Source organism: Crocodylus siamensis, chromosome 5 (genome assembly GCF_052110815.1).
Source record: "Crocodylus siamensis isolate JL-2025a chromosome 5, ASM5211081v1, whole genome shotgun sequence".
NCBI classification, from domain to species: domain Eukaryota; kingdom Metazoa; phylum Chordata; order Crocodylia; family Crocodylidae; genus Crocodylus; species Crocodylus siamensis.
The window spans coordinates 143,017,014-143,044,240 of record NC_143399.1 but is presented as its reverse complement, the minus strand read 5'-3'; the positions used below and the strand labels follow the sequence as shown (position 1 = coordinate 143,044,240).

General features: G+C 43.2%; 1 protein-coding gene across 3 annotated transcripts; it reads left to right on the top strand.

Moving 5' to 3' along the window:
• The first annotated feature begins 778 nt into the window (after positions 1-778).
• On the top strand, positions 779-24,243 carry NR1D2 (nuclear receptor subfamily 1 group D member 2). Of its 3 annotated transcripts, none has more exons than XM_090046530.1 (8): positions 779-930; positions 5,281-5,541; positions 8,185-8,273; positions 9,020-9,164; positions 12,519-13,156; positions 14,137-14,322; positions 18,641-18,851; positions 21,199-24,243. In XM_090046530.1, exons 1-8 carry the CDS (start codon positions 915-917, stop codon positions 21,393-21,395), a joined length of 1,743 nt encoding a protein of 580 aa, XP_089902656.1. In that variant the 5' UTR covers positions 779-914; the 3' UTR covers positions 21,396-24,243. The 3 variants fall into 3 exon arrangements, with proteins under 3 accessions (XP_089902656.1, XP_089902655.1, XP_089902657.1); XM_090046529.1 differs by lacking the exon at positions 779-930 and adding an exon at positions 1,608-2,186; XM_090046531.1 differs by lacking the exons at positions 779-930; positions 5,281-5,541 and adding an exon at positions 7,790-7,914.
• Positions 24,244-27,227: the final 2,984 nt, after the last annotated feature.

Sequence of the window (27,227 nt, the reverse complement as noted above, 5' to 3'; positions counted from 1 at the left end):
ATCAAAAAGGAAAACTGACATGAAACACTGGTTCAATGCACCATTGCCATGAGTAAGGGCAGGAAAGCCAGTGCTCTGTGTCTACTGTCCAAGGTGGTTATTCTCCCAAACTGTTCTGCACTCTCCTCTCCATTCCCTGCTGCCTGAAGTCTTCAGTGCGGGGTCTCCTCTTTGCACCCAGTTCTCACATGGGACTGGGTATTTAAAAAGTGCCTGATAGGGGGAACACATTACACAGAGGAGCAGTAGCATCTCCTTTGCCCGACGCTTGCAGTGCTAGGGGGTTAGGTCTCTGGTGTGATCGGGTTGAGGGTAAGGTCTTATATGCAGGGTTGAGATAATGGTTTAACAGGGTGACTTAGATAGGGATGATCCTGCCTCAGGCCCCCTGGGTTGGACTGTTTCTCAACCCATGGGTCACGGTCCGGAAGTGGGTTGCAAAAGTATACGGCAGGGTGACAAACAAACGTTAAAAACGGGACTACACGACCTCTGAAGAGCCCTTCCAGCTCCACTTCTCTATGGCTCTATTTGCCCGGGATGGTTAGCGAGCAGACAGCGCTGGGGGCTGGACTGAGAGACCCTGCAGGCTCCTTGCAGCCCTGGGCTTCCCAACCGAAAAGATGCGTAAGGCGGAGGGGGAGCGGCACGCTGAGGTGCACGTGCGCGCCCACTTTCCGCATGGCAGGAAAGTGTGTCACTGGGTGAAAGGGGCGGGGCCGCGGCGGGGGAGGAGCCGGCCGGAGAAGCAGGGGCGGGAGCGGCCGGGGGAGTCACATGGTCCTTGCCGCACTCTCCGCGAGTCTCGCTGGCTTTTGTTGTGAAGGGCAGCGGCGGCGGCGGCGGCGGCGGCGCAGCCGGGAGCCAGGAGCCAGCTCCGCACCAGCCCTGCCCGCCGCGGCCCGGGCGGCGCCATGGAAGTCAGCGCAGGTGAGAGCCCGATCCTGTGCCGCCGCAGCGGGGGGCGGCCGAGCTGGGTCCCGGCGGCTGCGGGGGGTCAGTGTCGGGGGCGGGGGGAAGCCGGGCAGCGCTGGGGAGGTGCCCCGACCCCCCGCCGGGGTGCGCGAGCGGGAGGGGGGGTTGCCCCCCGCCCTGCGGCTGCGGGCCCTCCAGGTTGCTCCTGCCCCCCCCGCCGCGGATTCGCCGCCGCCGCCGCCCGCCCGCGCTCACGTGGCCCCGCCGGCCCGGCCACGTGCGCGCTGTGTTTACGTTCCGCGCTGCGTCCGCACTCATTGGCCGCGCGAGGCCGTGACGTGGGGTTGCATAATCGAGCTGGGGCTGCTGCCGGGCCCGACACGTGAGGCCCGCGGGAGGCGGCTGTTTTGGTGACCTACATTCGGGGGTGTCGGGAGCGGGACACGTGGGGCGGGCGCGGCCCGATCGCTGCGGCTCTGCCGGCCCCGCCTGCCGGGACGCCCGGGGGGCTGCGGCGTCCCGGCCCCGCCCCCGCGCTGCCCCACGGCCTCGCCCTGCGGCGCGGGGGCGGGCAGAGCGCTCCGCCGGGGGCGGGGTTAGAACGGTCGCCAGCGTTCCAAGGGGGCGCGGTTCCAGTTTCCGCAGAGGTGAGCGCGGGGCCGTGCTGCAGTGCAGCAGGCCTCAGCCTTTCTCCGGCCGCAAGGGGAGCAGCTGCTGCGGCTGCCCCCGCTCTGCAGCATGGAAGGGGGCCGGGGGAGAGAATGGGGCCAGCTGTGACGGTGATGCCTGTTACTCCCCAATTTGAACAGTTGATATTTCCTCTGGTGCCTTAAAGATGCTGACCGCTACATGTGACTGATCATGAGGACTTGGCAGCTGCGTTTGATTGTTGCATTGTGGCTTGGTGATCAGGGGTGGTACATGTGCCGAAAACAGGCAGATGGCTCTGTAGTCCTCTCACGTGTATGGACTTTTGCAGCAGCAGAGATCTTAAGTTGAAAAAGGGAGGTAGACACGCCCTCGGTGATGCTTCAGCTGACATAAGCAGTGCAGCATGTCAGCTGGTTGGACACCGATGGGGTTTTTAATGTGTTACATAACAGGATGTTGAGCATTGCAGGGAGTGTGGGAATTAGAATGATTTCATCCTTTATCCAAGCAGTGTGGAAGTTGGAGGGAGCTTTGCTTGAGTAGAGAACAGCTGCTCTCCGGAAAGTGACTTTATATAAAGATGCGCTGTCCCTCTCTCTCCTCTCACGCACACAGCAAATGTAAGTGAAATGGCTCTAATAAAACAGAGGTTGTCTGTCTAGTTAACTCGCTCTCCCATTCCAGGATGCTTGAAGCACAGTTGCATTCAGTGAGGATGGAGGGATTTGCATTGCCGGTATTTGCTTAGAACATACTCTGGCTGGAAATCTAGAAACTATTTGAGGAAGAATGTAGAATTTAAAAATTTGCCAGTTTGAGTGTTTTTGAAGAATTTCTCTTGCTCGCTTTGTCGGTGCATTAAACTGTGTAGTGGTGATCATTAACATTTAGAAAAATGTGCAGGAGAAACAGCCCTTAACATTTTTTTTTCTTGATTAAAGTTCTGTTTGGCATAAGAAGTTTTACAAATGAAGAGAGTGGAAATGAAATGGGAAGGGACAAATATAGAAGAAAATAATATGAATCCTTGTAACAGTTTAAAATGGATTAAAAAGTAACCAAACAGCATCCTTCCAGCAGGCAGTCTTGAAACTGTACCCTCAAAGTCACTGTTGAAATTAAATAGCCAGGAAGTCTCTAGTATGTTGCATAATTTCCTTCTGAATACACATGTCCATATACAGTGGTGAATATAGGGTACCAACTTCCTTTCATATTTCTTTTATCTAGTTGATTAAAACAAGTGTCTGGAACCAGTTTCACATCATATCCTCAACAATTCTGTTCAGCATGAATAACATCGATTTGCTTTCTATCTGTTAGCAAATCCTATGCTAAGAAATGCTAACTTCACGTGTACCATGTATTTAATGAAATGCACAGAAATAAGAGCCCTGACCAATGGACTCCTAGGGAGCTAAAGAGTCTCCTAAGATACTTTTTTTTATTAATAGATCTCATAGTAATGTGACAAGTGTCCAAGACATTTTCAGTGTGCAGGAGTATTCAGGATAACCAATGGGACCGCTCCTTTTCAAAGTGAGGGGGAAGGTAAAATTAAAGGTAACTTTCTGTATAAACATTCTTAAATTGGTTCCTGTCTTTCATATCACAGTCAGGGAAGGAGGTGCATCTCAGGTTTCTCTGTCCTTTGGAACAGAGAGAGTCTCTTTTCCAACTGGAGAAATACTACTGGGTATAGTTGTTTAGTGTTCCTTATTGCTGTTATATGGCATGTGTCCAGTTTGGGATTTCACTTCCCTCTGTTGGAGCCCAGGTAGAACAGAGTGTTTTTTCCTTTACAAGCTTAGTGCTGTCATTAATCAGCTGCTGCAGCAGTATTTATGATACCATGGGAAATACTTGGTCTGCCCTGGCAGATGCACAGCCCTGTGCCCCTAGTGGTTAGTACAAGGTTGATGATTAAGAATTATGTAATACTTTAGTGCAGTGCCTTTTTCTTTTTTGCTAGATTTTGGTGCACAACTCCTATTATTGAAAACATGACTTGTATATTCAGCACAGCTCCTTCACATAAATTTCACATATTCTGGATGGTTATGAATCCTGGCTGGATTTTGGTGGTTACTAAAAACTGTATAGGAATGCACAATGTACAGGCTTAGGAAAAGTGATCTTTGTAAGGTCCCTATTCATTCACATAACCTTTTTCTTCTTGATAAATTTTGCTGGTTAGGCAGTCAGAAGTAAAAAGCTAGAGTGTCAATGAGAAATTTAAATTTTAATGTACTGTAATGTCTTTAATACCTTTATTAAAAAGCAAAATCTGATGTTTTAAGACATTAAATGTTAAGAGGATTGTTTAGAGTTACAAAAGCACTGATACTTAGAAGTTAGTATCTGTTTGACTTTCATGGAAAGTAATACTAGTACAGTATTGGTCTTGGAATTATGTAATGTCATAGCAGGACGGAATGGCAGCCATCACTCTCAAATAAGTTATAATTAATGTAAAGTAGCATGGCCCAGGAACAGCTTTACCCACTTAATCTGTCAAGCAAGTATTCCACAGACAAAATCATTAAAAAAAATACTGTCACCTGTCAGTTTTGAAACTTCTTTGATTTATAGCATATGTATTAGTTTAGTCTGGGAAGTAATTAAGTCATATGTGCAGAGACCTTCCACAAGAAGCAAAACAATAACAGAGAAGAAGAGAAGGAATTAAATATACATTTTAAATTCAGGTTGGCTTTTTATAGTGAACTTTCACATTTACTGTTTTTGTTTTTTGTTTTTTTAATGTATTTATTTTATTTTTTTTTAATCAATATCCAATAGCAAATGTCTTGTAATGGCTCTTAAAATATTAGATCCTAGAGATAATAGGTGGAGTCTCAAAAAAAAAAAATAGTGTAAACTTTTAATGGTTCTTTGGTTATGGCCCCCAAGGGGTCATTTCTTCAGCATACAATGTAGAAAAGGAAGGCCTTCAAAAATAGCAAAGCTACTTGTATGTTTGGAAGAATACAAGAAGTTGCTTCACCAAATGAATCTCAAGAGCTTAAGACCATGAACAAGCTCTCTCGCACAAGCAAAACCACTGAGCTTTATAAATGGCTGCCCTGACAAGCCACATATAGTCATATTTAAAAACATGACATGGATTATTAATATCACAAATGGTCCTTGCTAGAAAAAAAGTAGGGTAGGAATCACTTCCTTATCTTTTGTTTCCACCCCACCTCATCTTTCTCCATTGCCAGACACACCTCTGACATTCTCTGTATCTCAGGGTCATAACCTGACCCTTTGCCTTTCCTCTCTAACACTAATGCAGATGATTTCCACTTATGTCTCTAACATCACAGCTTGCTTCTTTGTCTAGCATGTATGTTAAGGCTCAAGTGTGTTTTGAAGCACTGCTGCTGAGTCTGGTCATGTTACAGCCCCCCTTCAGTCCCTTCACTGACTCTCTGTCATCCGCTCTGTCAGATGCAAACTTCTTACTTCTGCATGTAGTTTTCCCCCCTTCTTGCTCCCCTTTATCTAATCTCATTTTCTGTTTTGGAGGTCACTGTGAGGGCGGGAGTAGATTGGACCACAGAAGTGGAGGTCAGGTTGAAAGCTAATAGAGAGGAATGACTGTGGAGGAGGGAAGACACATGTGCGAACTCGTGAGGTGCTGGGTCAGGTTCTTAGGTCGGCTGTGTACATGTGTGTCACTATGTTCTTTTCTTTTTCTTCCTCCAGGTGGTGTGATAGCTTACATCAGCTCCTCCAGCTCAGCATCTAGTCCAGCCTCTTGTCACAGCGAGAGTTCAGACAGTGGTTTCCAGTCATCCTCTTCGCCTGTACCATCTTCACCAAACAGTTCCTCCTCTGAGAGCAGCTGTAACAGCAGGAGCAGCGAGAGCTCCGACAGCTCGCCAAAGAACGATCAACTAGATGATGCCATTAAAACAAACCAGTCTAATGTTGCTGGATTGACCAAGGGCCACAGTAGTGTCACAAGTATGTTTAGTAGTAACCTGCATTCTACCATCCGTCCCACCTCACCCCCACCATGCAAGCACACGGATACTGTCGTACTCTCCTGACTCAAACTGACAGCTGGTTTCATTTGGAATAAGAGCAACTTCTGCACATTCTAGATATTACCATTCACTTCTGATCCTAGCAATTGGGAAATGATACAAGTGTTCCAAGCTGTGCCCCTTTCACTGAAACAGCTCATTCTTATTCCTTACTGATGTGAATATAGCAGGTCAGCACCCTAGCCATGACCCAGGAGCCCATGGTGCTACATGTGGTACAAAAACAGAACCAGGAGGCAATCCATGAGCCTGGTTTAGGTTTGCGCAGAAAAAAATAGTTCAAAATGTGACCCGTTTTAACTGAGACCTGTAGGGGGTGTTAGGTAGCTGACTCGTATCAATTTTAAAAAAATGGTCATCACCTTTTAGCTTGTAAGGTTTGCTCCAAGAAACATCTTTTATTTGCTGAAATTCTCATCTGAGCAAAGAAAATGTATGTAACCAGAGAGCAATGACATCCTGGGCAGAGATGCAGAGAGTGGAGGGACGTGGGCTGCTGAGTACCAGAGAGTTGGTGGGATTTTACCTGACCTGAAGACCAAAAGACCCTGGCGGCTGCGGCTGCTGTGCAGGCTCCCTGGGGGGCTATTCTAGCCCCTGCTCAAAATTAGCACCCAGGCTGATGCTCCTGCCTGCCACCCCTAGCTACCGCATACAACAGAAGAATTGCCATGCAGTTGCAAGAATGGCGATCACATAGTTGTAACTGCTTTTATATTCTAAACTGTTGTGAAGTTTTAAAAGCAATTCCCCTTCAGCTATGGGTTTTTAAAGGTATCTGCTCAGTTTGTTTCTGTTCTCTGACTTTCTTTGGCAACTGGAAAAGTTCAGCAGTAAAGAAAAAGTTTTGAAGCAGTTTTTAAAATCTGAAGGGGACCTCCAATTTTTTCAGGAAAGCGTTTAACCCTGAATAACAAATATTTAAGTTGTATGGATGACCGACTATTTCAACAAAGGCATTATTTGAAAGCAGCTTTTAAATTTCTTTCTGAGGCAAAATTATGTTTGAAAGTTACAGAATTCCTTTGGAAAACAACCTTTTATTTTATGATTTGGAGGCACTATAAAGCCAGCACTTAAGTCTGATCATGTTACTTTAAAAATCCTTCCACTTGATTTTAAAAAAATAATTCCCATCTCCTGGATCTTTGCAAGAACTATCCCCTATTCTGTTGTTTTCAGTGGTTTGGCACACACTGAAATGCTCAATGGGATTACTCGTACATTGAAATCTAGTCACATGCATATGCGTTTGGGAGATCAAGGCATGAGAACTCCGGAGTAAAACTGACTCTATAAAGAAAATTGACATGTGGGAGTTTTTAAATGCTTAGTAAAGCTGTGCAGAATATGGAGATTTCTTTCACAAAGGAGCTTGAGATTTTTGACATGTCTTTTCTTCCACATCAGAACAAAACCTGAAATTCAATTGAACTGCATTCTCTGAGGGAAAACTGTTTCATTGAAGCGTTCCTGACCACCTGTGTCACTCAGCCTCTGTTGAGCTCAGCTTCCCCACTAGTCACTGTTAAAATGCATACATAAAATACAAAAATAGCACAAAATATTTTCATTCATTTCGCTGAAATAAAACATTCAAAATATAATCGGAGGATAAAGAGTGACAAGCAAGTTGGACTTGCATAATTATTTCACCTTTTATAATGTATAGCCCTAGTCTACAATCACACTCAAATGGGTGAGCACTGTGGCTACATGGGGGAAAAAAAATCACTTTACCAAAAGAAGCAGCATATTAGTTGGACCTGGGTCGGCAGCGTCTGTATAGATCAGGCACTTCAGCAGGGCTTGTTGGCACTTTTATCTAAGAGCTGATTGAATAAGGTGTTGGATAAAAGCCCCAAAATGCCTGCTGAAGTGCCTGATCTATACAGATGCAGGGTGCGCCAGGTCAAGCTTATGTGAGGTCTGTTCTGGGCATGTGCTGGGCTTGGTGCAGGTGCGTGACAAGTTTAAAGTAATGCACTGAGGGTTCTGGGGATTTTTTTTGTGCGTGTAAGCAGCCTATGCAAATGCACGGATCCACCCATATAGATTCAGTTAAAGGGTGGGATCTAAGCTTGTGTTAATAACTAAAGTAAAAGATTTGTTTGCAATGCATGGTTTTTAAGTTAACAGTGTCCTTTAATTTTTCTGTTTTTAAGAAAATATCTTTATTCTCAGTTGGGGAAACTGCAACATTTATATTGTCTTCCTTGTCCTGAAGACAGATTGAACCCAAACTTTGGTGACCTAGTTTCCTAAATGATCCTTTTAGCATTTCGTAAATGTAAGCAGACTTTATTTTTTCTACTATTGAATACAATGTTGACTGTAAGCCCAGTGTATATGTGTTCTCTCCACTTTATCCAATGACATTTTGTGCAGTAATAACTGATGAACAGTGCAGGGTTTTCCTGTACTCTTTGTTTTGTCCCCTTTGTTTTATGAACGTTGAACTTACTCACTGAATGGTTTTTAAAAAATAAAAAGGGAATATGTATTTACAGGGGGAAGTTGTCATTGGTTTCTCATGCTCCTTCCTCTGTTCTGTTTCTAGAATTCAGTGGCATGGTCCTTCTGTGTAAAGTCTGTGGAGACGTTGCTTCAGGATTCCATTATGGGGTTCATGCTTGTGAGGGCTGTAAGGTGAGTCATAACACTCTCCTTTCTGCTGTAGAAATACTAGTTTTTGGATCACTCACTGCTTAATAACTGGTATTGTGCAGGAACTGAACGTTCAGTGACATTGAACAGGTAGCTGTACTAACCTAATAAGGGCTAATCTTCAACATTTTAAGATATGGACAAACTTCTTTTAAAAGTTGATGCTTGGATAGGTGCAGTCCTTTTCCATGGAAACACCTAAACTGCATGCCTCCACATTTACAGAGGAATAAAAGCTCTCTTAGATACAGGATCCCCAAGGATGTAAAGGAAGTTATTACATGGAAAAGAGTCAGGTTGGGAATGGGAAAGTTGTTTAGATGCAGTGCAAGAGAATGGCCTAGTAGCTAAAATATACAGCTGTGAGTCAGGAGATCTGGATTCAGTTTCCAGCAATCTGTGCAACCTTTGGCAAGTCACTTAACCCCTCATTTTCTCTGTTGTAAAAGGATTTTAGTGTTGAATGTGGGGAAGCTCTTGGAATGTATTATAATTATAAATACTAACTGTTGCATTATACATGCATACATATAATTATACTTCTTTGTACATGCAGAACAGCCAGCGGGGAAAAAACAATCATGAGAAGTTGTAAAAGTGCTGCTAGTGATATATACGGCAGATGATTCTGAAAGGGGTATATGAGTCCGTACATACGTTATGCGTATCTGCTAACAGATGGATTTGACATCTATAGTAAGAGGTTCTTTTTCTGTGTTTGTTTTCAGGGCTTTTTCAGAAGAAGTATTCAGCAAAACATCCAATATAAGAAATGCTTGAAGAATAACAACTGCTCTATAATGAGAATGAATAGGAACAGATGCCAGCAGTGCCGCTTCAAAAAATGTCTGTCTGTTGGAATGTCAAGAGATGGTACGGTCCTATGTTGAATAATGACAGTCTTAAAATCAGTGATGCTGCTTTTGTTGCTCAGCTCAAAAGTGAATGATAAAGCTTATGTAGAGATGGGTGGTTGTACCCTGACAGTGATGCTGTCTCTTGCATTTGGATCATTTTATCTCACTGTATGATTCTCCTACATTTTTACCAGCTTCATATGGGTGGTAATATTAGCCAAGAAGGATTCTTCTCTTTTCTAGACATCAGTGGATATTTTCCTATTTCAAAGAAAGGGTTCTGTGAGCAAATACCTATACTGCTGCAGATTCAGGACAGTAACACCTGCCTCTATCATGTCAGACTCTGGCCTGGTATATGATTCTTGACTTGAAGGTCCATGCTGCTTTCATGCTGTCATCAACATAGTCTACACTAGTAGTTCTCAACCTTTTTCATACTGAAACGCATTTGCCAGGATGGATGGCTTGTCCTGACCCGCACCTCCTGGCCATGCTGGTGCCCATCACTCCCAATCTGTGGTCCCCTGCCCCTCCAGCCTTGCCAAAGGGGGCCCCCAGATGCCTCTGTCTCACTCGAGCCAAAGCATGAGCAGTGAGTGTGGGTCCCTCTGTGTTCTGGGCCCGTCCCACTGCCTCTTCCCCACTGAAGGGCCAAGTGCCTTTTCCCCTTGCTCCCCCTGTCCCAGGTCTGTGCCTGGCTGTCTTCCTCAGCACCAGTAGGTAGGCACATGCATGTGCACAGCACTGCAGCCTTCAGGGCCATCCCTTGGACTTCCATCCCCCTATTTACCTGCAGCTGGGCCTTCTCCCATGACCCGGCCTCACTCTGTGCTGGCCACAAGCATCTTCCTGCACAGACTTGCATGCACCCACTGCTTCCAATCGTCCCAGGCAGCCACTTGCAGGCTGGAATGCTGCCAGCCCACAAAGGGAAGCCCATGCTTTCACGGGGTTTTCTGGGGACCTGCTTGCAACCTTCTCAAATATTTCTGCAACCCACTTTTTGTGTTGTGACCCACCAGTTGAAAAACGCTGGTCTACACAGTTTGCCTGAGATTTATGATGGGACCAAGTTCTGCTTTTCAAAGTCTCCATGGAACTGAGGGTGTCTGCACTGATATTTAGGGTCAAGCGCATGGGTTTACAGTATTGATGGGTTGGCGCTCAGATACCAGCCTGACAGTTTGTCTTGACTAATCCTCAAGTGCCTCATGGAGCTGCAGTTGTGATTACACCATAGATCCCAAACTGCTCCACCAAAGGCATTAGTAATGGACTTACCTAGGACACCTACAGATAAAATGTGCTTACCCACTTAAAACAATTAGCTAGCTTACCTGTGCTTTTCTCAAAAGTGTGCCCTACACTGGGGAAAAGCTGCACTCTCTAGCTCCATCTAGATATTGCAGTGACGCCCACCAATGTTCCAGACTGTACCCATAGTCAATGTGTAGCCTTACTTGTCTGTTTCAAGAGCTAGGTTGCTTCACTGTAAAGGCCATCAAGATGTGGAGCATAATGGATTACCAGTGGGGCAGCGTACCTCTCTCATTGCAATTAAGGTTTAATTTACCAGAGTTGTCTTCAGTCTGCCATTAACTGTGCCGACATCTGAAATTGTGCTGTATGAAACCACTCTTCTCTACTTGCCAGGCATTATGTGCTAAACTTAGCTGCCAGATCAAGTGACAAGTTTGGAGGAATGGTGCATTTTTCTAACCTTTGGACTAATGCAGTTGTTATTCCCTTCCAGTGTCCTAAGAGAATGCTGCTTGCCACTTACCTGCACTGGGATTTATGCTGACATATGCTCAAAGTAGAATGGTTTCATATCCCTATAGTAACTGGGTCTTTGAGCTTTTGTTGTGAGATGGGTCCCAAGACCTGCCATTCCTTCATGGGCTACTAGCTGTGAGGGGAAGGAGGGAGACTCATGGCTGCTTAGGAGTTTGATAAGGCCTCATGTAGAGTCGCATTGGGTGCAGCTGTTCAAAAAATTAAGCTCATCTTTGCAAGGTATACTTGCCTAACCCTGGGCTGTGTCCCAACTGAAATATGTCAGAGACTCAGTTTGACTATAGGGCAGGTAATTGAATTACAGTAGCATAGCTAAAATGCTAATGGGGTAGGAGCCCTTGGTGTCCTGTGTATGGAATATGTGTGTTAGATTTTCTTTTTAAACAGAAGGAAATACTGCCCAGTGAAGCTCTTGCAGAAGGTCTTTTACTAGGGGTCGTTAGTGCATAGTATTTTTATTATAATCAACTTGGCTAAATGCGTGGAGCTTAAGGGAGAGGTTTTTGGCATAGGAAACAAGCAGGGTTGCATAGCTTTCATGAATGATCAGTTAAGTCTTTATTTACACCACTGAAAATCTCACCCTGGCCACATTTTTTAATAAAGTGATGAAAGTGTGTTTTGTTTGACTTCATTTTTCCTTCAGAACATAAATCTTGCTTTAACAATAAACTTTGCTGTAACAGTCATTTCAGAGGTGTAGAGGTGTAGAGATGGGGGTAGAATTAGAACGGTTCCTTTGAATAAAGTTCTTGGTTATCGCCAGGGATCCTGGTTTTTTCTGATTTAAAAAACCCCTCAATTTTCAGTTAAAAAAACAAACAAACCACAAATCCACATTTTTTTGTGAGTTAAATGAAACACCACTAATATGTAGACATATATATAGTGGTGTTTCGTTTTAATCATGGAACAATGTGAATTTGGGGTTACTTTTTTAACCGAAAATTGGGGATTTTTTTTAAATTTGGGAAAACCAGGATCCCTGGTTATCACTCTATTTGATGAAATTTAGTCCTCATGGGCTAGTCTGTGCACAGAGTTACACCTGATTAATCTATTTAAGCTTCTTTATTTAATGTGGACTCCTGGGCAAACACACTTAGGCTGCCTTAAAACTAGCTATCTCTCTTTAGCTTGCCCCTGTAAACATAAAGTAATCTGATATATATTGAGTTTGAATCGGTTTGCAGCCCCTGATGCACTGATTGAACTACGGTGGGTTTTAATTGCATCTTTGCTTAAGCCAGTGACTCTGTGCATATTCTGTGCCCAAGTTTGGAAAACTAAGAAAAAAGCAATGCAAACAATTCTAGCATACTTTTAGTTGCTTTTGTTATTGACCTAAAAATAGCCACATATAACAAGATGGCTTTGGACCCAGTTCTGATTTCATACTGGCTTTATTTTAGGAAAATGTGTGGGAAGTTACTTCTGACATATTTAAATGAAATGAGGATTAGTGCCCACTTTTCTTTTAGTAGTAGTCCATTGAACTTGGTATCATACCATTGAACTTGGTATGATTGTGTAGCGCTAAAAGTGCTGTTGTTTTTTTCTTCTTCATTAGCTGTTAGGTTTGGCCGCATTCCTAAACGTGAAAAACAGAGAATGCTGATTGAAATGCAAAGTGCCATGAAGACCATGATGAACAGCCAATTCAGCGGCCACTTGTCAAATGAAGCATTATCCGAACATCAAGAGCAAGCGCCTGAAGAGCTCGCATCCAAACCCCCTCAAGAGCAGGAGAACATCAAAAGTCCTTCTCCTCCTCCGCCTCCACCACCTCCTCCTCCTCCCTCCGACATTGCCAAGGAAGAAGTGATTGGTATGGTGACCCGAGCCCACAAAGATACCTTCATGTACAACCAGGAACAGTCACAAAACCCAGTTGAGGCCGTGCAGCCACACACTGGGGAGAGAATTCCAAAGAACACTGAACAGTATAGTTTGAATAGCGACCATTGCAGCAGCGGGCTTAATGGCATCCATTGTACCGAAAGTGAGCACTATCTCGGTGGACAGTACAAAGGGAGAAACGTAATGCATTATCCAAATGGGCACACCATTTGTTTGACAAATGGCCACTGTATGAACTTTACCAACAGTTATACTCACAGAATATGTGATAGGATTCCAGAAGATGGCTTTTCTCCAAATGAGAACATGAATGGTTACTCATGCAACACTGGCGGGAGAATGCATCTGGTATAGTGATGTCAATTATTCTTGCTCACCTTGACTTAAGTGAAGGGTTCAATTGTATTCCTCTGCTTCCATTTTAATGAACTGTTAATGTAGATGGGCCAAAATGTACACGTTTAGTCAGTGAGGTTGAACATGGATCATTTTGGGTTATAGCTGGGACTTGGAGAGGAACAGTGTAGTGACAGAGAATTACCAAAGAGACATTAATGCTTTAAGTTGTGTGTGGGATTTGAAATCAGACAGGTGTTGGCTTTTTTTCTAGTAATATTTTTGGCTGCTGAATAACCTGTTTTCAGCCAAAACCTACAAAAGATATGATTGGACATAGGCTATTTGGCAGCCAGAAGTATCAAAGGCTTCTTTAATAAAACTCACTTTTCCACCTTATTGTTTATTTGAAATCCAGTAAATTAATCAAACCCTTCTTTAGGGAGAACTTTTAAAGGTTTATGAAGTTAGTGTGTCTGTCTTAAAATACAACTGTAAAAAGGTAACCAAAGAAAGTTTTGGGCTAAAATCACAGTACTGAGTCTTCCTACGTGTTAGTTTTTCCATCTGTAAAATGGGACTAGCACTTCCTTGCCCTGCAAGGACCACCTGAAGCAAAATACATTTATGATTGTAAAATGCTTATATACGGCAATGGTGGAGATGATACGAGTACCTACAATAAAAATTTAGATGTTAAATTAAAGTAAAAGAGATTGGAGGGGGGCACTTAACTATGGATCCCCTGCATGGTACAGTCTTTCGTCATATGAATTACCGGAACCAACAACATTAGCAATTTTTTAAAGCACAGTAGTTAGTGGACCTGCATAAAAGCCCCTTTTGTTTAACCAATTAGTTAATGGAGGAACACACATTTTATCTGTTAAGTTATTAGTGTGGTGCTTTTCTAAAGTGTGAGAGAGTCTCTTTCAAACATTTGGTAAAATTTTTTAAATAGATTTAAGATTTTGTGTGTGTGGAAATCCTAGGTTTGTCCAATGAGCAAGACTCCCTATGTGGATCCAACTAAGTCTGGCCATGAAGTTTGGGAAGAATTTTCCATGAGCTTTACTCCTGCAGTGAAAGAAGTTGTGGAGTTTGCAAAGCGTGTCCCGGGGTTCCGAGATCTTTCCCAGCATGACCAGGTCAACCTTCTAAAGGCTGGAACCTTTGAGGTGAGAATTGCAGTCAGTGCCTTGTGAACTTCCTTCAAGCTTCTTATCTTGACTTGAGAGGCTGTGCAACAGTCTTGTCCATTATAGAGATGAGTGTGTCTGGATCTAGCACTGGACTTCTCCACACATGATGACAGAGGAGTGCCATATTGCTGTCTTAGAGAAAAGGGCTAAACCTTCAGCTGGCATAAACTGGCATGGCACTAATGGGCATCAGCGGAGCTATGCCAAATTATAACAGCGGAGAGCCTTGTTGGTAAGTTCTGGGAGTGAACTTCTGCCAAGTCCAGGAGTGTTCATGGTTTTGTTCTGCCTCAGCCAGTTGATCAACCGGAAATACGGCCCACAACACTCCTCCTTAAGTCCCAAGGCTTAGGAAATCATCCTTGTTGCGGTTTTTATAACAAGTTGCTTGGCCTAGAGAGAAGCAAGGGTAGTAGGGAGAGACTGTGTCTGCGGCAGTAGCTTTGCTTTTGAGATCTAATCTGAATTGGTAGCCCTGCAGAAGAGGTCTGCCCCTGGCCCCTCTGCTTCCTAAGGGCACTTTTCTGCAGGGATGCCAGCCTGTGTCAGAGTGCTTCCGTCCCTACCAGATGTCATCCCAGTAGTTACTATGGTATAATAGTCACAGAAGTCTTAGTTGTTTCAGATAGTCAACAGTGCAGTTGCTAAACTATAAATACTGTGTAGTGCCCACATTATGGCTGTTACTTGGATCCTTATAGAAGGTCCTTTGCCCTACTCACTATAATTATATTTTACCTTCTAATTACCTTGTTTATGGTCAGTATTGAAGTATTGTGTGTAATTGGTAACTTTAAATTGGTGCACAAATCCACAATACTTGATATTGTATTATGATTTGTGTCCTTCATTAAAAGGCCTGTTACCTTGTGTGCCTGTGTATAGAGGTACCTAATACATCGGTCCTATATCGCATCAGCATCGATGTAAGGAAAATTGATATTATCCAGCAGTCAAGTTTTTTTGGCTGATATGGCTGATAATGTTGCCGATAAATGCCCTAGCATGCATGCAGCCTCAGTGCAGGACACAGGCGGACAGGAGCGTACCCCTGCAGCATGGAGAACAGCGTCCAGCTGGTTAAGGCGTCTGGCCCGCACTGCACAGCTGGGGCAGGGTGGAACTGTGAGCAGTTCATCTGGGAGGCAAGTGACTCCTGGTGTTGCATGCACCCCAGAAGGACATGGATGTATGCCCCCAGATCTAGGCACAGGGTGAGGGTGGGCTGCTGCTGTGGGCTGGAGGCTCTTCCTGGTGTAAGGGCTGGGATGGGCTTGCACTCGGGGCGGGCGGTGGCAGCACTGGAAGGGGGGCAGTGGGGAAGGGCTGCAGCTGCCCCAAGTGCAGCCCATCCCCCCCATTGGGAGGAGCCCGCTGCTGCCCCCACCTGCAGCAGCACCCCACCTTCGCCCTGTACATAGACCTAGGGTACATCCCACCCCCCATGCCCTCCCGGGTTGCATGCAGCTGTGGGAGCTGCTTCTGTGCCTCCAGATCAGTCACGGCTCTGTCCTGAGCCCACCTCCAGCTGGGCAGTGCCTGCCCCAGCCCTACTCCCTCCTTCACCACAGGGCCCTTGATATGTTCCCCACCATGCCCCTTCCCTCTGCCTTTGCCCCTTCCCCCACAGCAGACCTACCGGCGAGACACTGCTATCTAAGCTGCTGGGCCACATATTGGCAGTCAGGTTGGTATTGGCCAGTATGGCTCTTTTAAAAATTGGCCATCAGTATCGACCCAGAAAATCTTTGTTGATGTACCCCTACCTGTGTGTATGTATGATGCACACTGTTGCCAGTAGAGTTAAGTTTGCATGATCATAAGAGACTTGACCCTGTAAAATCCAAAGTCACTGCTGTGGACAGGTCTGGTTTCCATATCACTTTTTAGTTAGTTGGAAGCGCTACACTGGACAAATAATTCCTCTGAAATGTGTTGGGTTTATTTATATTATATTTATGTAGCATAGTTTTGGAATGGATTATTGTTGGGTTGAGGTACGTGTTAACTGTAACACTTGGGCCCAGCTTCTGATGTCCCTGGTTTTTAGTATCTTTGCTTTAGACTGTTCCTCCTTCCAGTGCACTTACATTTCTGTTAACATATTGATTCTTGCCTACAATAGCTGTAAAATGAACTGTTTCCCAGCTAAGGATGCTGTTTTTAGGTTCTTTTCCCAAACACTTCTTCAGTAGCCTTTAAACTCCTTAGTTTTATACAAAAACACATTCTTCTTGGTGAAATATTCTACACGTGGCTATACCCAGGTTATCCCAAAATGAGACCCCAAATGGGGAGATGGAATTACTTAAAACAACCATCTTTTCCAATTAAATCTTTCTTGGAGTCTCCGTTACTGAATAGGAAGCCTCATTCATCTGCTTTTAATGCCAGTTACAAGAACAATCAGTAAACATTTTCCATATATTTCCATTTTCAGATTGGCAGGGCCAGGGTAGTGGTTCTCAATCTTTTGTACCAGGACCCATTTGGAAATGTCAATGGCCATCCCAACCCAGTGTATCTGGCTCCTAACCCACTGCCCACCACCCCCAGGCCCTAGCCCCCCAGTGTGTGGGGCAGGAGGTGGGCGTATGTGGAACATGGGACAGGGAGGGCCCAAGCAGCCCCTTGCAGGCTGAACTGTCCATTGGGAATAGGTAAATTTATAATGGGATTAAATGGACTTCTAACAACAAAGTGGGTATAGGTTAGATACTAGAAAAAGTCTAACTGTAAGGATAGTTAAACACTAAAACAGATTATATAGGGAGTTGGTAGCATCAAAGGTAGTTAAAAACAGTGTCTGGGACTGGTTTCTACAAAGAATGGTTTAGGTTTATAATACCTTGAGGTTAGGACTAGATGACCTGGCAAAGTTGCTTCCAGCCCTAGTTCCTGTGACTTGCATAGCAGAGTCCTCAGCTGCTATATTCTGAAGATCAGAATAAGTGCAGTGCTCTCCTAAAAATTAACAAATGTAATTTTTGGCTAGTGACTCCATACATGTAGAGCCCAATCCCATGAAGTACCATGCATTTTCAGTTTCTATGGAAAATGATGTAGATGAAAGGTACACAGCACCTTGTGAGAACAAGCCGCGCGGCTTTAATTAAGAGTTATGTGCCCCCAGAAGTCTCATTTTATTTCTATTTTGAGGGATTCAGTGGTACATAGGCCTCTTCACAGTAGGATCCACCACAGGACACATTGCTTGGATGCAGAAAGTGAAACTATCAAGCATAGCGTCCACACCTCTTACCAGGTTACTGCATGTGGCTGTGCAGTTCAAATTTAGCTGCAGGTCACACATTGTGCATAGATGAGATGACATTTCCAGACACATTCTTCGGAACTATTTTTTTCAAGCGTGTGAAAAGAAACACTTCGAAAACCCAGAATTCCTCTCGGACAATGGTAAAATCCTTTTAAAATTAATGCGTTTACACAGGGCGAGCGAGACGGAAATCAAAACAGAATACAGTAAATCTGAAGTTTTAAGATGAAGCTGGTTTTAGATTACACAGAGAAAAGGCAGGTGTGTACGTTTGGAAAACATATCAATAAGGTTGATCAGACATGAGCAAATGCAACTTTACTAGCTGTTCTGCAAGAAAAAAAATCACAATGGAGCTGAGAACAAGAGACATTTCAGCCTAATAGGTAAACTGTAAATACTCAAAAGTAGGTGCCTATACCAGAAGTACGTTCCTTGTGGTAACTACAAACAAAATACAATTTTAAGTTCTGCTTCCTTAACCTTTCCAAAATCCACAGACTGTTTCTTTTCACGACAGTCTGTGAAAAGACAGGCATGGCATGGTATTTTTTACAAATATCACATGATGAGTTAGATCAGTAGCTGGCGTCACTCCAGGGTTATTTCAGTGGAGAAACTGCAGTTTACATCAAATGATGCTTCAGCTTGAACCTTTCCTTCCTACTAGCACCAAAAGAAAAAGTCTTCAATACTACAAACACTTTGGGCTGTCCAGACACAAGCCTTCACAGTGGCATGTTTGTGAAGAGTGTTTGTTTTTTTAATTCTGTGGCTTAGGCAGAGGTTTGAATTTTATTGTGTTCCCTCTGGCCTGCTTATAATAATGCCCACTTCTTTATTCTGTCTAATTCTGGGCTATAGCTTGCATTATTCCATATAGCTAACTGGGTTATTGTCAATTTCCACACAAGATACTTGTGTAGGCAATAAGAGTAATCTAACGAACTCATTGAGTTAATTTCTTCTTAGATTTTCCACAAATCCATGTCCTTTTTGTTCTGCTCTTTTTACCAGGTTTTAATGGTACGGTTTGCATCTCTGTTTGACGCAAAGGAACGTACTGTCACCTTTCTTAGTGGAAAGAAGTACAGTGTGGATGAATTGCATTTGATGGGAGCCAGTGATCTGCTCAATTCCATGTTTGAATTTAGCGAGAAGCTAAATGCCCTGCAGCTTAGTGATGAGGAAATGAGTTTGTTTACAGCAGTTGTCTTGGTATCTGCAGGTAAGGATACAAAATGAGTCTGCATCTGTGCCAAAACTTGAAGCAATTCTCTGTTAGAGAAAAGGCTTCTAGAAAATGTATATAATTATGTCAAGCCTAACAGAATCCCTATAGATCAACTTAATGGGCATTATGTAAATTCCTAGTAGCCTGCAGTACAAGCTTTTATACCTCTGATATTCAGACAGCTTATGTAAAAATCACTGCTGATTCACAGATGTTTAGAGAGCCCTTCTTTTTACTGTGGAATCCAAATTTCCATTAAGAAGAAGAAAAATATTTAGCCTTTTTCCTGTACAAAAAAAAGATCACTATCACTTTACAAACAAAATTATCTCACTACGGTAAAAGTTCTGTTATTCGGCATCCCCGGGAATGGGGGATGCTGGATAACAAAATATGCCAGCTAAATGAGTGGCCCCGGCTGCCGCTTCTTCCGCCATGTCCCACCACCCCTCCCGCAGGCCCGGCAGGACAGGGATGCAGGCCCCTCACAGCTCCATGCAGCCTGTTGTGTCCCGGGGGGCTCGGCAGCATGGGCGGCTTTCCCCTGGGCCGTGGGGGCTCGGAGAAACTGGAAGTGCTGTGGTGGGCACTTTTCCTTACAATCCAGCATGCTGGTTAACAGAGCATGCCAGCTTGTAAGGTGCCAGTTACCAGAGAGTTTACTGTATTGTATTAATGTATTCTTCCTGGCAAACAAGAAGTAGCATCCACAGTGGAAACAGTGGGTCTAATGATTTCCCTCTCATCATATTAGTTTTACAAAATGATGCCAGTAAAGATACTTGTACCAGTGCAAGTAATGGGAGAATCAGATACCTTTGAAGTACTGATTTCAGAGACCACTAGGTATTTTAGTTGTCTAACATTTCAGTCTTAATCTGAATCTGTATTGGAAGCAGTGTTTAGTTTAAACCATGAACCAGTGGTTCAGTTAAACCATGAACAAAGCTACTGGGCACATGCAGTAGGCTGTGCTTTGCCCAGGGTGCACAGCTCTGTGTGCACATAAATCCCAAAATTGTAGCTAGGCAAAGATAAAGTGGGAGGCGGCCTATTTTTGCTCAGTAGCTGGGTGGGTAGGGCATTTGCTGAGGAAGTGGGAAACTTAAGGCTGTAGGTTGTCCTGATTCAGAGGGGGTTTGACGCTGTCTCTCCCATCTTTCCAGCACAGCACCATAGCCACCAGGCCACAAGTTAAGCATTATCCAGTTTCCGGCCTTCCTTTCGAAGCTGTGTCACTGCACTTAGTATTTGACATTGTTTGGATAAGATGGGTAGAAAGCAGTGGGGAAGGCTTTTTCCCCTTTGAGAGCAAGAATTCAGGCCAGGGAACCCAGGGCCTGAGCTCTGTCCCCTTTACTGAGCCATGCTTGTTTTATTTATTTATTTATTTCCTGGCCTCACATATTTCCCTGTCTTGGCATCCCAGGGGCCCAGCTTCAACAGGAACAGCTGGAGTAGTTGCAAGTTAAGTACATCTTTAAGCCCTCTTCTTAGCTAAAGATGTTTTCCTGAATTGGGGCATTCATGTCAATCACCTGTATACTCTGTAGTTAAACACTAAGTTGATTTGACTTGGGAATCATAAAAAAGCAGCTAAAACTTTGAACATTTTATAGTGTTGTTGCTGTAATAAGCTTATTTAGGAAAACAGAACAAAGCCATGTGTACTACATGAATTCCCAAGCATGGTGAAGCTGCGCCCCAGCTAATGTGCCCGTTCAGAAGCGCATTAGCTTTTTCCCCACAATATATAAGGAAAGATGGAGTTGTAGTCCTGTTTCCCTGTACAGACGCCTTGGAATGCCATGCGCCTCCAAGAGAATGAGAGACGTGGCAGGAGTTCTGCCTCGCCTGTACCTATTCATAGGTTCCACAAAGAGAGAGTTTTCTAAAGTCAGACCCTAAAACTGGGGTCCTGAGAGGCAGGGACTTTAAGTAAGGAGTTACAAGTGTTGAGCACTCCTGATCCCCGTTGGTCAGTAGACACTGCCCGGTGCCTCCCCATTTCTGAGAGAGAAGCTTCTTTCATTTAGGTACTAGAAGCTCTGATTCGGCAGGGATTTAAGCACATGCTTAAGTCTACCCCTATTAAACCAAGCACGTAAGCAAATGTGTTGAAACATAACGTGATTGACGCCCTGCAGGTTGAATGCGTGTGAGAATGTTGTTGACCCAGAGTCCATAAGGCTGAACCAGTCTTCTTTACAGACAGCTTGCTGCAGGCACCCGGTTTTGAACATCTTGACTCAGGTGTTTATACTACTACTTTCTCTCCTAGCTGATTTGGACACTAACTGGTTTTAAGTTACAAGCCATATCTGTCTCCCCCCCGATTTAGATCGATCTGGAATAGAAAACGTCAACTCCGTGGAGGCACTGCAGGAAACATTAATTCGAGCGCTGCGGACCTTAATTATGAAAAACCATCCAAATGAAGCCTCTATTTTTACGAAACTGCTTTTGAAATTACCTGACTTGCGTTCCTTAAACAACATGCACTCTGAGGAACTCTTGGCCTTCAAAGTTCACCCCTAGGCCTTCAGCTCTTGTTGGTACAAGGACTTGCCTCATATTAAACTATTTCGTGCTCAGATATTTATATATTTGTACAACTTGTTGGAGAGAGAGAGGCTTCGTTGATTCTGAATGATTATTAGATGTTCCATAACAATGCAATAATACGCCAGAGTGAGAACGTTCAGCCGCTAGCAGCACACCATTCAGAGTCCTCCAACATATCTGAAATAATCTGTCGCAGTTCTGCTGGAGAGTTTACTGAATAGATGCTGACTGAGGATTTTTTTTGTTTTCCTCACTCAACAAAAATAAAAAATTCAGCTCCCTCTGATGTAGACCCAATACGTAATGGCTGTGTTGGAACATGGAATTGGGTGGAAACAATCCTGCACTGCCAAGGAAACGAGAGATTTATTTGTTTTTTCCTGCATCTGATTTATGGACTTGAGGAAAGCTCTTGGTTCACTCATGGTTTCACTGTTCTTGCTCCATGAAATTTGATGGAATGATTTCAGTCTAGACCAACCCTTATTAAGTACGCACACATGCCATATGTATATAATATAAATAGAGACATAGTGGGTGTTTATGACCATATAAAGTACAGAGTTATATGTATATACATGTATGTATATAAATAGTTCTATATAAAAGTATATATATATACACATATAATTTTTTCACAATATTTTAAACTGTGAAGGAGTTAAACCTACAAAAGATGGTGATTTATGGCAAAACCAAATGGATGCACTTTGTGTATTGCTAAATATCTGACCATTTCTAATTTTTAGAAAACATCAAATTTGCATTGAAATGCTGTATTTGTTGATTTAAGAAAAACTGTGGCACTAAATGCACAGGGTCAGGTTTAGACTTTATAATGTCACACAGAAGTCAAAGGAAATTGTTCATGGTACTAGTTAGACTGATTATTCTTTGCCACTAAGTTCTTATGGTATGATAATGGTTAAGCTGCTGGACACTATTCAAACTGTTCAGGACAGCCAAAAGGAAATTATTAGATGAGTAATAGACTCTATTGATTCCTCCTGGAGAAAGATTTCAGGAAAAGTATATCCATCTAATTACCTGGATTGCATTATTTAGTGTGCTCTGTGACTCTTTGTTTCTTACACTACACCATTTTGCTGCTTGCCCGCTAAATGAAATTTGAATTCTGGAATGTGAGACATCCCTTCATCTTTTCATAGTCTGGGTTTTTCCTCCTTCATTTGTGTGTTCAATATTAGATCTGTATGTTTTATTTTGTGTAGAAAAAGTTCCACTGGATTTTCTGATTCCCTACCCCCTGCACCACCTCTAAAAGGCTTTTTTTCAAATGTATGTAAGTAACAAAAATTCCCAAATGTTGAGGGTCTACTTTATACTCTGATAGTTTGCAGTCTCCAAAAGTGATTCTTTGAGACTGAGTTTTTTCCAGTCGCTGCAAGAATAGATGCCACAGAATGTAGTTTAAAAAGCCAAAGCAGTAAAGTTCTAGGTAGTCTTGTTGCTGTCACATAATATCAAAGGAAAATGTTCTGTTACCTTTGTTTAAATGGGCTCATGTCAAACTTTGATCCTCTAAGGTGTTAGAATTTTGTAACACTAAGTGCTCTGTTAATAGCTAGTCCCCTCTCTTGTTGTTCATGTGATATAATAAGGGCACAAACTGGAAAGCCTTCTGATTTGTAGAATTCCTATTAAGCTGGCAGGGTCAAATCTCAAGTGGCCATGAACCTGATTCAAAGCTGATTGAAGTCACTGTGTCTTCCCAAATCATGGTACTGGGTTTAGGGTATGGCCCTATAAATCCACTTCTGCATCACACAAGTCAACAGGAACCCTGCCACTATATACTTCTATTGCAGGCCTCATTGTAGCATGTACCATACAAAGCAGAATTCCCAATGGCACTGCTCAAAAAAGCATGAGCAGAACATGGCCAGGAGGGTAAGTACACACTTGCATTGCTAAAAAGCAGAAGGCACAGCTCTCTCCTAGCACTCCCTCACCTCCTTCAGCTGGTGTGGTGCTGCAAAAGCTACCCTTCAATTTCCAATTTTATTACTCATGGGATAATGGCCCCTCTTGAATAACCTTTTCAACCAGATTACACTTCCAAGGCTCTTGCATCATGTAGCAGGCTGCATTCCACCAGTATTACTAGCTTTACAGCACCACCGAACTTTTATCCAACAGATCAGATTTTGAAAGGACACAACTACATTATATTTTGTTGCATCTTGGAGTTCAGGTAGCTGCTTTGGAGACCTTATTTTAAAAAATGGAAGATAAAAATTGACCCTGGAATTTTGGCCTCTTACAGAGGCTTCATTACCACACATACATGTATTTTTTTTCTTTTCAGATTTTTATTATTAAGCCTTTAGGAATGTATAACCAGGACTGCGTAACTACCGCTTATTGAAATTTTAGTTAGGTGCAATATATATGCATATAGATAGATATTCTGACTTGTGCAATTTCAATGAAATCTTCCTGTACATAATGGAAAAAGAACTCTGATGAAAAAAACAGATGGTTTAAAAGGAAATGTTTAAAATGACCCACACATCACAAATGTTCACTGAGCTACAAAAAATTATAGAAACAACGCCCCCCCCCCAGCTGAATAATCACAGCCATGTATTGTGAGCTCATTATTTTACTGTGTCACTGGTTATACACTTGTTAAATGGTGAGATAATAGACTTCATGCCAGATGTTCAAGTACTGTAGATGGGTCATTGCTAAAAGATTAATACTGTATGACAAATGAAATTTTTACTCTGATTTTACATGTTTGAAAAGATTAAATATGGGCATTACATCAGCAAACTAAACTGCTTCCATGCTGTTATGTATGTCTATACATCATTTAGATGGGGAACAGGATATGCTGAGGAATGAAGCTAGAGTGACTGACAATGACTCGTGAAGAGACTTCACAAGATAATGATATTTTTTTCTTGCAAAGTGGATTAATGGTTGTTTTGATGAAGGTGATCATGAACAGGATATAATTAATATTTAAATGAGGGAAATCTAACTTAAAATCTCACTGCCTTTCTAGGACATGACCTTGTTAATCCTAAGGGGTATGGTTTCATTTTCTGCAAGTACGGTTTCAAAGCAAGGTTGACATGAACACAAAGGCAAACAGAATTGATTTCCCAGGCCCTTTTTAGTTTTGAGCTTGAAAAGAAAGAGAAAGTGTGGGGTTCTGGGATCAAACACACCAAGGCCCTGTCCTCTGACAGTTTTGAATTTGCTGCTTTAAAAGAAACCAGTATTAAGGCCATCAGGATGGAAAGAAAATAGAGAAAAATGTTTTGCTGTTTATATTGTGCCTCATCGCACTCATCCCTGTGCAGCTGCTGTTGGTCTATGAGGCTATGATCCTGAGTGAGCTTCACATTACCCTAATTTGTACTGGTTCTTAATGTGGACCTCTGTGATGCTCCTTGCAGAGCCACAGTTTTAGGCATTGCAGTTGTGCACAGGCCTGAGGCAGTCTGCCCATTCTCACAGCATCAAAGGAAGAGAAACGAAAAAAACAATTGAAATGGGATTTGCAAATCCCTTTGGATGGACAAGGCTAACGCATTTGGTAATACCAGGTAGGGACAGATGTAACATTTGAAGTGTTTCAAAGAGCAGCTATACTTTGAAGCACTTCAAAGATGGAGCGTTTCAGCCACAGACATCAATCTGCACACCAGTACAAGACTTTTTTTTCTGTAGCCGTAGGGGACGGGACTAAGCAATGGCCTCAAGCTGCAGCAAAGGAAACTTGTATTGGAGATAAGGAACTTCCTGGCTACCTACAGAAGTTGTGGTATCCCTGAACATTTTTCAGAGTAGGTTAGATGGGCTGGGATGGTCTAATCAGAGATGATCCTTGAGCAGGGGGCTGGATTCTATGCCCACAATGGAGTCAACAGTAGAGTGTTCAGTGGTACGGTGCCCTGTTCTCCCCTTTTCCCTGGGGAGGCAGGGGAAAGGAGCACTTTGGGAGACTGGAGGAGCCAGAAGTAGAGTGTATATACATAACAGGAAGTGCACCATTTAAATGAGGCTTCTAAACAGTTCTCATTTCCTTTAAAGTTAGCTTTGGCATGCTTCCACCATTTCTGGAGCACTTCGAAGTGCCTGTACAGCAGTCTGGCTCACGCTTTGCAGCACGTCATATGTTAGGTCTGTCTACACTAAGTGATTAGATGTTGAGCTTGATGCTGCCATTTTAAATTAAGACCTTGCCCTCTTTGCTCCAATACAAATAAATGGTACGTTGTATAAGGAAACCACGTATATTGTAGCCAAGATACAGTTTATCAACACATAAGCTGAAGAAAGCACAGGCGGTATTTTAACCTATGTTTCTGAACAGAAGTCTGAAAACTATACTCAGGTGTGGGCAGAGATAAAGATTAACTAAACCAGAAGTAAATGGTATAGGAAAGGTCATCTTTTCCCCTGAAGAGTAGAGCAAACTGTTTTTTCTAGTTTTCAAATGCCTGTTTTAAGACTGAAGTAAATAGTGATGGTGACTCGCCTCTGCGTTCTGAACCTTAATAATTACATCATTCTTAATGAACATTACTAGGTTTCACTCCTAAGGTGAAGAGGCAGAGAAGCAAATGAAATGTGTTACAAACTCCGGACTACTACAAATGGGGGGAGGAGGGAGAAGCAAACTGCAATTTGCCTTCATTTTTCAAGAATACTCTCTAAGCATAACACAGATTATGCTGCTAGGCAGGGTAATTAATATATATTTTTCTTGATATACTTATTAGATAATAACCAGGACAGGTACTGGCCCCACTCCCAGTCTCTAGCATACTGGGCAGACTGGAATGTGGTCAGAATAGCTATTCCTTGTTTTCCAAGAATGAAAGGAAGTTGAACATAGGTAGCCTGAAGTTATTCTAGAGCTAGGGAGGCCTCTGTCGGCTAGGGACAGAAAATTATGCATAAACTGATATAAGTGATCCGAAACCAGTTCACAGCTGCACAACAACAAAAGTTCAGTGCACATAAACGGCTTTCAAAATAGCCAAAACCAGTTTAAGATAACTCTGGATATGTATAGTATCAGGCTTAACTGATTTAGGTTAAAGGGTTTATTGAACTTCTGTCCCAGAACCCCTTCAGATTCAAGTTAACTCTCAGTTCCCCAGGATGCTTTGCACCTCTCTCTTCCCCCACCTCCTATCCCCACAGGGTGAGCAGGCTAGCCTTGGCCCCAGCTGTTTGCTCCAGCTGAGCAAGGAGGTGTGCTTTAGTGCCCCTAACCCTTCTGCTTCTGGCCTGAGTCACTGCAGACATGTGGCTGCATTTCTGGCATCAAAAGTGAATGTCTGTTCACTTGCTTATGAAATCAGTCTCTGCAGCTAAGACTAACCTGAGGAGGAACTGAATCAATTCAGCCTTGGGCTTTTTGACTGTCTGTACCTAGCCTGTATGACCCCAAAATATAAGGAGAAGAGAGATGGTGTAAAGGCCCCCTACCTTCAAGTGCAGGATCACAGTCCCTCATAATCAGCCCAGAAGAACATGGCAGTTCAGATAGATGCACAGGTGCACACTGACCTAAATATGGTAAAGCTTGTTCTATGTTGATACATAGGAGAGAGAGAGGCCTAAGAAAGCCTGCATAAACAGGTGTTGCACGTGCTCTTTTGAACACCATGGTATCAACAACAGATACAAACAGAATGGTCTTAACAAGGCTGTATTTTCCAGTGCCCAAGCTGGATCATGTTAGGCAGACCCTCCTGGCTGGGATGCTTCCATCTTTTACTGTGCACATTGTGGTCACATGCCGCAGCCTAGTAGTCT